Here is a 15,789-nt window from a genome sequence, read left to right as displayed (position 1 = left end):
AAACTGTAAAAAATTAAACATGTAATGGATGAATTGGTCACAAAAAACTCAATAACATTCATTTAGAAAATAAATAGGTAAAAATAAATATTATGGGATAATTCAAGATCAGCTCAATCAACCTGTCCATTCTTTTTTATAAATGTAAAAAAAATAAAAAAATAAAAACTATTATTTGAGCTGTAAAGCTGTCGATAGGGTCTATGCCATTATAATGTCATAGCCATTAAGTTGTGAAATTATACATAACATTACACAAAATATCAGTAAGCTGTTTTTCACACTAAAATTATGTAGCGTATTGTTTACATCTTATGATTATGCTACGAAAACTTTGAGAAACTGAGTGCCTGACTGCATCCCAAAATTTTTTAAGAAAACAAGGAAAACGTTTTATTTATTTATTTTTTTTGCAAATGCTGTTGACTGAGCTCAACTGCAATATTTCTTTAATATTAAGTCTATTTTAGACGAGGAAAATTTCCACCCAAATTTGTTTTTCTTTGACAGTATCAGGTTAAGTCAGGTGTTTCATCCAGTTATGCCTCTGTTGTTTAATAAGCTCCATTAGAGTTATAACTGTTGCTTTGCTATCTAACAATCTTCTACATTTGCATCTATTCCTATTTGTGAACCTTATGCAACCATGTGTTTTGGAAAATCGGGAACACGAATGCTTCAAATGAATAAACCAGTAGCTTTGAGGATGAAATCTGTAATCTAGGTAGCATTAAGATATCTGTATGCAGCTGTAGACTAATTATTACTGTATTGCACACACCATGCTAAAAACACAAGAATTTCAGTAACTTACATTTGGCTTATTATCCTGCACAGCTCAATTAATTCCAGAACTGCTTATCCTGGCTTCAAAGCGATGCCTATAGAACACACAGGTTACTAGTGTAGGCTGATGTTTATGTAAACACAGAGAACCTCAAATGACTCCATAATCAGTTCAACCCACTGACGCACGATAGGCCAGGCTAACCTTGGGAACTGGATTAAATGTACAAACAGAACAGAACTCTGTTTGTAAAGCACTGCTGCAAAAATATATAATTTGATTATCTGAACTTCAGGATATATAAGAGAGAGTTTATTAGAAAAGATATCTCAGACATAGTGCAAATTACAGTGATTTTATGTTAATTAGGTTGATTTTCATTTTAATTTAACATGTTTAACATGTAAAACATAAAAATTCAGGATATTGAAATTGGCTGGCGCTGATTTTGTAATGGCTTAAAACTGATAAATGGCCTACATTAAAAATCTGTATTTGTTTCTTAATAAAAAAAAAACTGAAATCAATAATTTTTAAAGCTACAAGTGAATTTAGGCATTATAATGTACATTAGGAAAATTAATATTTGTTTTGGGTTTTGCTCAAGATTACATTTAGCAGTGTTATTAAATATTCAAAACTCTTAAGGATTCGGTTTGCATACATTCCAAGAATGTCAGTGGCTGTAATAGAGATATGTTTTCCTAAGCATTTGTTTAGAGGATTGGGGGGGGGGGGGGGGGGGGGGGGGTGCTAGCAATACATAGAGGGAACAATATTATAATAGAACCAAAAATAAACACAAACAAGTAAGAAAGTAATGGCAGTCAGAGATTGACAAAATAAAATGATGCTCCTAACATTGACCAAATGGGCTCTGGATGGCCTGATCCCAATTTATAGCAATATCTTGATACGGATGACCTCTTCTCTCAAACTAATCTCTAAAACTCATCCACATAACTAACACAGTAAGAGAAGACAGCAGATAATATCTGAAAATGGCAGCATACACTCATTTATAACATGTGTGCCCTGTTCATCCAGAAAGGAAGTGATGGGGGAAAGAGAGTGCGAGAGAGGGAAGGGTTGATGACAGTCATTAAAGTCAACCAGTGCTCCCTAGTAAGAGGGCAATCTGGGGAGAGTGGTGTGTGTGTGTGTGTGTTTGTAAAAGTGCATAACAATGACATGCGGTAATGAGCCATGATAAACATTACTGTAATTGACAGAAGAACACCACACTCACACTCCAGTCATGATTGAGTCAATCAATAAAGTGTGCATCTGCTCACAAGAGAGTGAACAGAGAAACCCTTCATCAGAATAATGAAACACAAATGAGCATCAGTGTCTGCCGAATCTGTGCTCTAATAACTTTCTAGTAGTTAATTCCTGACAGAAGTATAATTCTGACAAAAGGAACAGGACTATTCTTTCTACCTTTTGATTATGTGATTTTTTTTGGCTTACACTTATCTGTTTTAAGTTTATCAAATGAAATATGAACTAACAATACTTTGCATTTTACAGATACTTCTGCAAAATAAATAAATAAATAATTTTCTAATGAAGTTAAACTGCCTTTTTTAAGATCTTAACCCGAATTGGTAATTGTATTATTAGGTGCACGCATTTTTTTATAACCTTTAAACAGTAAACACATCTACAAAGTGGGTGTTTAGTAATATTGTAATAATATGATAATATATACATTTTTCCTATAATTCATAAAACTATATTTTTATTTCTTTTTTCAGATACATTTTACTGACAAACATCTACTGAATTTGGCACATTAATTTAATGACTAAAACTAAATATATGATTACTGATATTTTGATTCAGATAGACTACATTAAGTCACTGGAGATAATATAAAAAAAAAGGATTTCAACAACTGCTCGATACAATTTATGCATTAATATATGTAATGTTAAGTTAAAATCATTATATTAAATTCAAATGCTAAATAAAGTTTATTTAGATTTATAATTATTTAAAACAAAATAGGAATTAAATTGGAAAAACATGGAATATATTTGATTATTATAATATGGTCATATTTATCTCGGACCAGTAAACGTCTGTTGTGGCTAATTTACAGCATCAGACCTCCCATATAGGTTATTTTTTAAAAGAGTGATTTGGATATAACTCTGCAGCTCTCTATGGCCCTTTGATTAAGACCTTTACATATTTACTACATTTTATTTCAGCATGTCAAGCGAAACGCAATCGGCATAAGGGCTATTCGGTCCCTCGTCTCGCCTTGTTGTGGTTTAGTCATGAATGTTTGCCTATTCGTTTGAAAAGAACTGTTGGCTATTAGGAAGAGTTGTGAGCTCTAATAAGGTGATGAGAGAGAGGATTCTTTTAATGAGGTTAGAGGAGTTTCTGTGGGTAACGTTGAGTTCAGCATCACTGAATCTGTCGGCGTTTATCTTGTTTTCTGGCCTCTCCTAATTGCGCGTTGTTTACGAGGCTTCTCTTTCGGTGTATTGAGAAATAAACTCTCTTAATAAATAGGATATCTTGTCGTTTATCTGTAAAGAAACACGTTGGAAATAAGCAACAGTTGCAGCTTGCTGTAGAAATTCCTATGTGTGTGGCTCTGGCTCCTTTTCATAAAAATCGTATCCGTCATTAAGACATAAATTAGATTTTGACACACACAGGCAATTGAATTTAAGCCCCCCACTCAGCCCCCAAAACGATGAAATGAAGAGCAGGCCCTGCAGCTGCTATTCAGATGAAGGAGATAATTGGCAATGAAAAGTCACTGCGCCGCATTATGTTGTCTGCTGGATCATTGTTCATTTTCCCCTTGCTATTGAAGACTATATTGAAAACCCGAGTGTTTCTTTTCAGTTTTCAGTATTCACCGTGTGTTGCTTAGTTACTGGGAATGGGGGGAATCACCCACTGTATCAGTCAGGATGGGCCGCAGGCTGGCCCCTTGCGCCACAATACAACTTTTGTGAGGAGGCGTTGACACAAATTAATGACACTTATGCAATACGGCAGTTATGGACCGCTTATAGTGCAATATTGCACGGCACTAAAAGTGAGAGCTTTTGGCACCATACGCTGACAACTGTGTTCATTTTCAACACATCACATTAAAGATAGTCGTATTTGATGTAAATATAATATAATAACGGCTTTTTTATTATTTCTAAGTAGTTTCTCCCAGTAGTTGCACATTAAGTTACACAAACTAATTATATTCCTATGGAACTGCACCCACCTCTGATCCTTGAATTGAAATCCATTAAAAATGCATGGATTTTTTATTAGAATACAACAGATATAAACCTTCAAGACCTGTACTGGCATATAGGAAAAAAATATCGTATGCAATAGCCTAATGCTAGAATAACGAAATGTTACAGAATTTTGGAAAAGTTCTGCAGATGCTGCAATTTCTCTTGGTTTATTTGATGTGTTCCGTTCGTAATAGCTCACATATAAAGCTATTTTATAACAACTTCTGTATACAGAACTCGTGAGCATGTCAAAAAAAAAAAAATCTCCATTGTGACTAGAGCAGTCAGTTTGGACCCACTTTGCACAACCGTCTCAACAAATCCATTCACCTCCACTTATGCAAAAGAGTTTGTGGAAGTATTACAGGTGTTTATGAAAGTTGTGTAGTTTTAGTGCTTTGGCAGAAAATTGCATCCAGTGGGCTTTTTTTCCCCATGTGGCCTTTGCAGAGAATACTAGAGTAGTAAGGGGCAAAATGTGAAATAGGCCCTATAAGAATAATACTGAATGGTTTAAAAAAAAAAAAACACGTCTCGTTATTATTATACATTTTAAAAGATGATTATTTTTCTTTGGATGTTCTTGACAATATCACTTGTCTTGGTTCTAATACCAAACACGATGTGGTAACCTATTTAAAGCAAAGACCTGAGGAGAATAGGACCTACTTTTCTCAACTGTAACGAACGAAAATGTAAACTTACAGTTAACTTAAGCCAGAACCCAGGCTTAGTATAGGCCCTAACTGGCCAATGCTATAAAGGGGTTTAAATACTGATTAGAATATTTGCAACATTTTATCTTCAATATCTGTGTTATTCAACCGCAATCATTTCTCTTTGAAATAGACCCTATACGCGTGTGTATGACTCTCCGTCTTAACCCAAGCAGACAAAGATGTATTCCTATCACCCGGAGCAGAATGAAAGGAATCAAAGGATTTTTTCCTTAAATGGGCTAATTTTCCCCTTGAATTATGAAAGTAATGGCTAGGTAACACTCTGTGCACAGTACCCGACGGCTTAAGTCTTAAATCCTTCCACGTGGCCCGGCTAGTCGTGGCAATTAGAGCTCATTACAGACTCATAAAGACTCTCATTTGTGGGATTACTTAATAGACAATGAAATTTTATCGTGAAGAATTATGGAGGTGAAAAAATATTGAAGACTGGACGGTATGAAGGGCGCGCGCCGCGAATCATTCCACATGGGTTGTCATTCATCTCTGTCTCTCTCTCCCTCTTCTCTCATGTCTCATACGCCGTGTTTCCTCCATTACAACAATTACAGCAAGAATGACAGATGTGTTTGTTTTTTAGCCTCCCCAATTCAGCCCATTTTAAATTCATATTCTACCTCGTTTAAGAATGAGACTGCCGCTGATTTCAGCAATTAAATGCCTATGAAAGCAAAGCACCCGGCAGCGTCTTCTCTTGGTGATATAGCTCTAAACGCTGATATGAAATCGTCATTACCGCGCTTGAACTTTGGCCTCAATCATCTTTAGTAGACTTTCAGTTCTATCTTAACATCCATAAAAGCCGCTCCAAATGAGAGCTGATTTTACTATGTTTGCATGTTATTGAAAAGCTCAGGTGTCAGACATGTAATTGAGTGTGAGCTGAGATAATTGCAGCCTACATGCCCAGGCTTTTATAGATTGACAGCATTACTTTCGCTGTAACCTTCAGACAAGATTTGACGGGGTTAACTCTCTCCCGACAGAGTAGGAGGTAGAATAATGCCAGACCTACCGTTTTAGGGAGACTTAACCTCGTCAAAGCTCGCTCGCTCGCGCCACTGGCCTCCTCGCGCAGTGACTGGAGGTAAGAGGCGTTCGCGCGCAGATGAAAGTGGAAGCTCAACCCGCTGCTGACCCGCCGAGAGATCAAACCCGCTAATTATTGTCACAAGATGAGGGATTAACGCATTTCTGAAATAGCTGACTGTTTATCCACTCCCAAACCGCCACAATAAACACTTTCTAATTGAATCCTAATCGCTATCAAATTGCAAGTGCCCAGACTCCACTGAGAATCATAAATCTTTAATTGCCGGCTAGCAATCTTTCCAAACCGACGCGAACCAAGATTATAGCTGCATTTGGTTTGCATTGACAGTTTTATTTATTTTTTTATTTTTTTATTCAATTACCTTTGGTCTTTGAATGAAACGAGGTTTTATCACAAGAAATACTTGGCAAGAAGTTTGTTTATTAGAATCATATCCTAAGCCTAGACGACGTTCATTAGGCTATAATTCACCACTGTTATACAGTGTTTCCTTTTGTTAAAAGGTCTATAATTTCTCAAATAAATACAGTTGAATAGACGGTGGGAAATGTTCATATAGCATATTGTTAGTTGTAAACATATGTGGATGCCTCGTCTGTTAAATTTCAATTTAGGTTAGGTCAAGGAAGCCCTAATACAGTATGTAAACATGAAAACCATGGATGAGGGGCGATTGTTAACCTCTTATAGACATGGCTTTTGGCCAATAATCTCTTGAGTTATGTCTATACTGAGGTGCATTTTGCCTTTTGAAATGGAGAAAGTTACTATCATGTCGACACAGACAAGCTCAGTTTATGTGTGAAATATATACTCCTGCCTTTCTTCAACATCATTTGGTAATCTAAATAATAATGCAGTATATTAGACCAGGAATATAAAGGGGTAATTGTTGATATCTCAGTAGGCGCACTTGCCAGAGCTGTTGTGCCACTTTGCCTGTCGAGGAGCGCATACCCGCGAGCTAACAAGACTGTATGGGCAAAGATTTGATTGGAGGCTCTCATAAGCATCACGTGTCTCGGGACACCAGAGGTACTAAAGCCCCTAGGCCGTGAGCGCACGTGGGTGACGTTAGGGCCGGCCCTCTCCGGGGTCCCTTTTGTTGAACTATCAAACATAAGTCTGCTCCCGAGGGCTTTAGAACAGTGTTAAGACCACTGTGTTCTGCGCAAGTCCTTGGAGCAACGCCATCAGTGTGGTATCACTGACACCATCAGCATCACACGCAGACAGAAGCGATCATGTCGAGGTCTTTCTACGTAGACTCTTTGATTATCAAGGATCCCGCTCGCCCGGCTCTCAGCGAGCACACTGGACAGGACTTTCTCATCCCCATTGGCATGCACTCTCCCGGAGTGATGAGCGTCACTGCGCCCGTTTGCCCGTCCCGGAAGACCGGCACCTTCTGTGTCTGTCCGCTGTGCGTAACCTCGCATATCCACTCTTCCCGCGGCGGAATCCCTCTGCTGAAGGGACAGGGCTTCTCCGTCGGTGACGCCGCTTTCTGTCAGAGGGTAGCACACCAACAGAGCCCCGCGTTAGCGCACCCGGGACACGGACACCCGCCCACAAGCTACAGCGTCACTGACCCTCGGAGGTATCACTGTCTGTCTCTAGGTGAGTGCGTGCGCGCGCAAGCTATACACCTGTTACTCCTTATGACGAGACACTTGACTATTTGACAATTTGTAGAATTCAAAAGTCTTCACGCAATTTACCTTGTTTTATTTTACTTTTTATCGACTTTATATAGTAATAATCATGTTGATGTTTGGCACGTTTACGTCTCAAATACACAGAATAACATTCGTTGAATTATTTCGCAAAGTTGGTTGGCACTGACGTGATTTTAAGAGTTTTTTTTGCTTTTTCTCCTACAGGTGCGTCTGACAACAGCCACATACAGAACGGCAAACGGATGCGCACTGCCTTCACCAGCACCCAGCTGCTTGAGTTGGAGCGCGAATTCTCATCCAACATGTACCTCTCCCGCTTACGCAGGATCGAGATAGCCACATATTTAAACCTCTCAGAGAAGCAGGTGAAAATATGGTTCCAAAACCGCCGCGTTAAACACAAGAAAGAAGGCAAAGGTACGCAACGAAGCGCGCACGCAGGATGCAAATGCTCCGGCAGCCACTCACATTATCCGCGCTCTGAAGATGAAGAATCTCTGTCACCTGTGTCAGCAACAGAGGAGAAGGAGACTTCACCTATCTAGGGACGTCGAGAACATCATAGACTTAAGTTTGGTACCCTGCATGGCACATTTAAACGTATGGATCCTTTTAAACGACTGAATTTATGGGACACTGTCTTCCATATTTCCATAACCCGAAGGGTATGGAAGTTTAGCTACTACCAATTCCTCCCTCTTTCCTCTTAAAATATTGTTTTACCCTGACACTCAAGTCAGCTATTTGTCTTATATGTACGACAAACTGTGAAATAATAGTTCAGTGATGCAAGTAAAATACGTTTTTACAGTTTAAGTGAAAACGTTTTTGAAACGACCACGGATGTTTTTTTCCCTGTTCCTTGAAGAATAAATGTTGGATATATAGAGAAGATAAAACACTCCCTGTGTGATATTGTACGCAGACTGTTAATCCAACCTGTCCTAGACTACTGAGAAACTGTGATTTTTTTTCCACCTGAATTTTATGTGCATATTAAATAAAATGTGTATATTTGTATTTATTTAAATAAAAAATACTTCTGTAACTACACTTGTGAGTTCTGAAATTCATATGAGTTCTGTATTCATTTTCCTATACTGGAACAAGGCACCTGTTTAAATATTTCACAAATGAAAACAAAACATATACATAAACATTCATGTGGCCATAATGAAATAATAGATAGATAGATAGATAGATAGATAGATAGATAGATAGATAGATAGATAGATAGATAGATAGATAGATAGATAGATAGATAGATAGATAGATAGATAGATAGATAGATAGATAGATAGAGAGTGTTTAAAACATTAATGTTTAATTGTTTAACAGCTTTCCTGTAGCTCAAATAGTAGCGCATGGCGCTAGCAACGCTAAGGTCATGGGTTCGATTCAGGGAAAGCAAGAGCTGATAAAATGTAAAAACTGTAACTTGAATTCAATGTAAGTCGCTTTGGATAAAAGCGTCTGCTAAATGTAAATTGACAAGTTTTACCTATGATAGGGATGGCGAAAGTTGGGTTGGGATAAAAAATTGTGCCAAGTTTGAGACAATGGTATCTTCTAGCCTTCTCAAATGTAAAATACACTCCAGTTCAACCCCATCTTTTTTCTTTTTTTTTTTTAATAGGACTTTGGGAGACAAACTTAAGTTCAGCATTAGTGGTATAATAGTATATAAACACGTGGCATATAGTTTTAAATGTATTAGCAAGACGCCAACAGCATTTGTTTTATTAAGAAAACACTTTACAGCCTGCTGACCCCTTGAATACTTTTCAAAGAGAACAGGAGAAACTCCTTCCTTAAAAGCCTCCAGAAGTGTAACACTATATGTGAAACTTATTTGATAGCCTACATGCTGTTTATTTTTGTTTTTGAATTTTTATTATTTAATTGTTACCTTAAGGGTGCTTATTCAGAGCTTTAATTTAACTGCAAGTCTCACTTGGTGTTTAGGTATCAGTTAAACATACAGTATGAGATATATTTTCACTTACTTTCCAGTGTTCTTCTCATATATTCCCTACTAGTGCACATGCCACAAAAGGCCTTTAAGAGAGAATTTGTATCTCACGAGCCAGGTGATAGTCAATTATACGTCGACCCTATTCTGTGTGTGCTTTTCAAGAGACGGTTGTCCCCCTGTTAAATTAATCCGAAAGGAGTTTAATTGCAGTTTTTGTCCCACGTTGGTTGCTTATGTAGCAATTCCTTCAATACGAGCGAGGGGGAAAAAAGATACGCAGAGCTGGCCAAAGGCTTTGACAGGTTAGATTGTCCTGCCAGGAACTCGCATTTAGCCGTCGGACCCCCGACGGCGGCGAGCTCAAGACCTTTCACGAGACGTCTACAGGGTTCCTCCGCGCGCGAGAAAACGATTTAGTCACTGTTTCATTAGGCACTATTTGAACCTTTCAACTTGGGCCAAATTGAGGGGGCATGCTGAAAATTGAGGGATTACGTAGGAGGGGTGATAGGAAATTAGCGAACGCTTAATTTAACTCGTGTTCCGTCAGAGTTTGGGATACATTCCTAATTGAGAGGGGAAGCAGGTGAAATTTTGGTCCCACGCAGGTCCTTTCAGAGGGGGAATAAATGGCCTCCTTTCACGTCTCGCTTCACGATCATATATTATCGAGGGAAGGCACCTAATGAATATATATTGAATTTCTTATTAATCGAATTAGACTTTACCCCTCGCAGGTGTGAGAGAGAAAGACATCCCGATAAAAGAGTTTTCAGCCGTTTCAGAACTGACTCCCGTTTTTCAGACGTGACACGGTTGACCCCGGACAATTGTCACTTTATTAATATTAGATTTAAGTCTCGAGTTTGGAACTTGAAAACTTTCAAATGGCACGTTAATTTTACAAGGGTTACTAAAAAATAAACAACCCTAAAAACAAATCTAGGTCTTCTTTTTTTTTTTTTAGCTATTTATTTATTTAGGTAGGCAGTTAGAAAATTGTATTAAGCTTCACATTCAGGATGTGAGGAAAGGTAATGCAAGCTTTCTTTTTGGTGTTATGGCATGTGATATCACTTGGACGGGTGGTGCAATTGAATTAGAGAATCCGATGCTTAGAACCAAATATTAAATGGAAACAAAGTACGGCTCAGCTTTTAAAAGATTACGCACTGTCGCAAAATGGGCAATTACGCATGACAAAGAGCAATTAATAGAAGCCCCTTTTAAGCGCTTGCAGCTGCTTTCGCCTTGAGAGAAGTGGGGCACTCGGGCAGTGAATGCCTCCAAACCCTGTTTTGTCTTCAGTCGCGGAAACCGCTTTTTTAATAGTTTAAACTGCGAAGTGAAATGCTGAAAAACGCCGTTAACGTGAAATTTTGAGCTCGAGGACATCGTTTGGGCTTTCCGTCCAAAACCGATTGTTTCAAAGATGATGAAACTGGGAATTCTAGACACGTGTCCCATCAGTGCTGTCCATGGTGACTTAATTTAGTGGGAACTAGTCATCACACAATATGTCCCGAGCGCTTTTGTCGGGTTCTCTAGAATGGGCCCTTTCTGAGACGTGTCAGCTCCTCTTTAAGGCGTCCCATTGTTGCGCTCCTGAGCGTGCCCACTATATTATTAAGTGTGCTTAGTGGCTTTGCTAGATTAGAATGTATAGCCGTTGTAAAAAGAGGTCAGCTTTGAATGAGATAATGTATGATTATTTAATATCCGTCACACAATGTTAGAGGACAGAATATTATTCATTACTTTGGCCAACTCATTCAGGTGGAAATAAGAGGAATCTGGGTCTGGTAGTGGCTTTGCTATAGGAGTGAAAAGATAGATAGATAGATAGATAGATAGATAGATAGATAGATAGATAGATAGATAGATAGATAGATAGATAGATAGATAGATAGATAGATAGATAGATATATAGATAGATAGATAGATAGATAGATAGATAGATAGATAGATAGATAGATAGATAGATAGATAGATAGATAGATAGATACAGGTACATCTAAAAAAATTTGAATATTGTGAAAAAGGTAAATATTTTTTGTCACTCATTTCAGAAAGTGAAACCCATATATTATATAGATTCATTACACATAGAGTGAAATATTTCAAGCCTTTATTTCTTGAAATTTTGATGATTATGGCTTACAGATAATGAAAACCCAAAATTCAGTGTCTCAGAAAATTAGAATATTACATAAGATCAATAAAAAAAGGATATTTTAAACAGAAATGTCAGGCCTCTGAAAAGCATGTTCATTTCTATGCATTCAATACTTGGTTGGGCCTCCTTTTGCATGAATTACTGCATCAATGTGGCGTGGCATGGAGGCAATCAGCCTGTGGCACTGCTCAGGTGTAATGGAAGCCCAGGTTGCTTTGATAGCGGCCTTCAGGTCATCTGCATTGTTGGATCTGGTGTCTCTCATCTTCCTCTATGGGGCTCAGGTCAGGCGAGTTTGCTGGCCAATCAAGCACAGTAAAACCATGGTCATTGAACCAGCTTTTGGTACCTTTGGCAGTGTGGGCAGGTGCCAAGTCCTGCTGGAAAATTAAATCAGCATCTCCATAAAGCTTGTCAGCAGAAGGAAGCATGAAGTGCTCTAAAATTTCCTGGTAGATGGCTGTGCTGACTGTGAACTTCAGAAAACACAGTGGACCAACACCAGCAGATGACATAGCAGCCCAAATCATCACTGACTGTGGAAACTTCACACTGGACTTGAAGCAACATGGATGCTATGCTTCTCCACTCTTCCTCCAGACCCTGGGACCTTGATTTCCAAATGAAATGCAAAATTTACTTTCTGAAAAGAGGACTTTGGACCACTGAGCAACAGTCCAGTTATTTTTCTCTTTAGCCCGGGTAAGATGCTTCTGACGTTGTTTCTGTTTCAGAAGTGGCTTGGTAGCCCTTTTCCTGAAGACATCTGAGCGTGGTGACTCTTGATGCGCTGACTCCAGCTTCAGTCGACTCCTTGTGAAGCTCTCCCAAGTGTTTGAATCAGCTTTGCTTGACAGTATTCTCAAGCTTGCGGTCATCCCTGTTGCTTGTGCACCTTTTCCTATCCAATTTCTTCCTTCCAGTCAACTTTGCATTTAATATGCTTTGATACAGCACTCTGTAAACAGCCACACCTTTCAGTAATGAACCTCTGTGACTTACCCTCTTTGTGGAGGGCGTCAATGATTGTCTTCTGGACCATTGCCAAGTCAGCAGTCTTCCCCATTATTGTGGTTTCAAAGAACAAGAGATACCCAGAATTTATACTGTAGGGGTGGTCATTTATTGAAACTCAAATGTAAATATTCTAATATTTTGAGATACTGATTTTTGACTTTCATGAGCTGTAAGTTTTTTAAATGTACCTGTAGATAGATAGATAGATAGATAGATAGATAGATAGATAGATAGATAGATAGATAGATAGATAGATAGATAGATAGATAGATAGATAGATAGATAGATAGATAGATAGATAGATAGATAGATAGATAGATAGATAGATAGATAGACAGATAGATAGATTTTCATTTCGATTTCAAGGTCTCAGTCCTGGTCACAGTCTATCCAGATATGTGGGAGTTCATAATGACATATGTAATTATTTGGCGAATAAACATATACAATTTGTTGATTATATTGAGCGTTGGAAAGCATACTTGAGGGCTGCAAATCATCAGAATGAATGCAGAAATGTATCAATGCCTGTCATTGTAATCAGTTGTAAATGTTGTGTTTTGTCTCTCTAAACAAGTATTGAGTACTTTGAACATATATTTTAAGGAATTATTTCTGAGAAGACAAACACAAGAGGAGGCAGAACGCTTAATCTGCAGGTCTCAGCTTTTGGAACTGGAAAAACAGTTTCTTTTTAACAATATCCCTTTTTTGAGGTACAAAACACTAATTTGATCCCGTTTGATGCCATAACACTAATCCTGAATGAACGATATTTCAAAACATTGCGTAATGATTCACACTGTTGTGTATGAGTGCACTTAGAATGGATTCAATGCAGAGCACAAATTCCGAGTATGGATCACCATACTTGGCCACATGTCATTTTCACTTCACTTCATTTCACTTCACTTCATACTGATATGTGAAAAATCAACATAGAAATTCCTTTATGAACATCGTGCCCTATTTTTACTGACTTAGAGTGTAAAGATTTGATAAATCAAGAGCAAGATGTTACAATTTCAAATTCCTCGATCGAAAGGTTGCTGTAATCAGCATGCATTTTCGGTTACAGCACCACCTATAGGCGAAACTCTACGGTGCGTGTCCTCAGAATATCCTGTTGCAAACCAAGTTGCATGCAAATTGACTAAAGACTAACAGCTTTCACTCTTCAGCTCATGGTTTTCCTTTTAAACTAAACAGTGTTGAAGATCTGGAACTGAAAAAAAATCAAATGACCATGAAAGTCTGGACAAAAACAAGAGGGTTACTTTTATTGACCCATAATGACAGAAAATAACAGGGCTATTTTCAGCACCCAATAATTTAGTCATACAGATTTGAACAAAATGTAACATTATTGTTTCACTTTTGCCTTGACATTTCAGATTTCTAGGCAACCAAAGCCCACCGAAAAAGCGTGTTCTACATGTTTACTTTAACACTTTACACACTTCTGTGCTAAACGCCTTTGCTGACTCAGTGTTTGCGTTCAAGGTTAATCAGCAGCAGTCGTTATAAAGTTTTGCTTCGCGCAGAGCAGTAGCACTTTTGCCAGGCCCCACTCCCACAAATAGCCGATAAAGAAAAAAACGGCGAGCTTCAGCACGCTGGACAGCGCATGTGTGAAAACAGCGCGTCAGAGCCAGTGACAACTGACCATTCAAAAAGGCTGACTCCATATCAGCACAGATAACAGAGAAAGCTTTTTGTTTTGGAGTTGGAATGCTTAAAGTATCTTTTTTTTTTCCATTATCATCTAATGAATCTGTCTAAAGACATTTTCTATTTTTCGTAAGCTTTGTATATTTCACGGTTAATGATTTTTATGTTTCTGAGACTGAAAATTAACATCAATTTTGCCTTTAAGCAAACTGGATCTGAATCTTCGTTACTGCTGGTTACTTTGTAAAACCAGTTGACAACGTTGTAACAGTAAAATCAGAATGTGCTAAAAAATTACTAGTAGTCTGTGTTTTTATTTATTTATTTATTTATTTCTGTGAAACAACTTATAAATGTCAAAACGTCAAACCTCAAATCTTTGCTGTTATTGCACACTTTCTTTATAAGTCGTTATAGTGCTAAAGTTAAATCCATTTGTTTTGATGTGGTTTGTACTTCGATTCCATTTTTATTACTCCCAGGGGCCTTAAATTCGCTCTCTCCGATTCATTCTCTCTCTTACTTAATAGGTTTGATCTGTAATGACAGGAGAGAGATGTATGCAGGCTGTCCCACCGATGGACATATACGCCGCCATGTGGTCATATCTCTCTGAAGAGAGACTAGACTTAAAACTCACACCGCATTTCTTCACTAAGACAGTAAAGATAAAACTCTCGCTGGATGTGCATGTTCCTGTGAAAACGATTTCTTCATCTTGGCGTCAGACATACTGAGAGGAGATAGACTATAGTCCTGGTGTCCCGTAGCTAAAACAGATTGTCCGTCCCGCTCGCGCATTCGTCCCTGGACATTCTTTTGAACTGAAATGATTTCGCGGAATTATCACTGAATGCGAAATATTTTACGTTATGTTGGATTTTCTTAGATAAAAATTACAGTATGTATTAAATAGTTGTATTAAATAAAAATTACAGCACAATCAGAAAACTGGAAAAATTAACTGCATATATTTTTACTGTTTTTACGGTTGGTTGAAAAGTGCATAGGCTTTTCAGATGTGTTGATCATATGTGATTCAGAATATTCTCATTATCAAATACCTCCTTTTGGTGAAGTCCAGATGTCTGCACAAGTCTGAAATTAAAATACTTTTAAAGCGTACATCTTAAGCAAACAATAACGAACTACAGCCAGTCGAATTAGACCCGCATAATTGCGCGTATTGGTTGCCAATCTTTTGCTCACTTCAGTGCATTTAAACGATTCCAAACTAAAGCACCGATCAAGGTATCCCGCACTGTTTCTGAAGGCTTCAGTTTTAGTCTCAGAGATTAGAGTCTTTTGTTTCCAGAACAAGGGACTCTGTTCTTTTGAGCAGCCGGGCGGCACGAACATGTGGAAATAATTGTGCTGAGCAACTGGAGATGTGAGTTTCTCTGCGAGGGTGCTGCAAGGCG

The 15,789-nt window shown here is 38.1% G+C and overlaps 3 protein-coding genes across 5 annotated transcripts in view; 2 read left to right on the top strand and 1 right to left on the bottom strand.

Moving 5' to 3' along the window:
- Positions 1 to 907, bottom strand: part of LOC306880565 (uncharacterized protein) — a 38,267-nt gene extending 37,360 nt beyond the window's left edge. Inside the window, exon 1 of one of the 3 annotated variants that reach the window (XR_013785085.1) lies at positions 815 to 907. The gene's annotated coding sequence lies outside the window, so the exon portion shown is untranslated. The remainder of the gene's footprint in view (positions 1 to 814) is intronic. The other 2 variants (XR_013785086.1, XM_079434171.1) reach the window with 2 other exon arrangements.
- The window catches only part of LOC306880185 (creatine kinase B-type-like), a 985,569-nt gene that overhangs the window by 55,501 nt on the left and 914,279 nt on the right, over positions 1 to 15,789 (top strand). The gene's annotated exons all lie outside the window — the stretch shown is intronic.
- On the top strand, positions 6,998 to 8,581 carry LOC306879822 (GS homeobox 2-like). The gene is made up of 2 exons (XM_079433022.1): positions 6,998 to 7,470; positions 7,734 to 8,581. Exons 1-2 carry the CDS (start codon positions 7,095 to 7,097, stop codon positions 8,072 to 8,074), a joined length of 717 nt encoding a protein of 238 aa, XP_079289148.1. The 5' UTR covers positions 6,998 to 7,094; the 3' UTR covers positions 8,075 to 8,581.

The sequence above is a fragment of the Barbus barbus genome (genome assembly GCF_936440315.1).
Source record: "Barbus barbus genome assembly, chromosome: 14".
Classification (NCBI taxonomy): domain Eukaryota; kingdom Metazoa; phylum Chordata; class Actinopteri; order Cypriniformes; family Cyprinidae; genus Barbus; species Barbus barbus.
The sequence above is the reverse complement of the archived record's forward strand: the minus strand, read 5'-3'. Positions and strand labels throughout refer to the sequence as shown.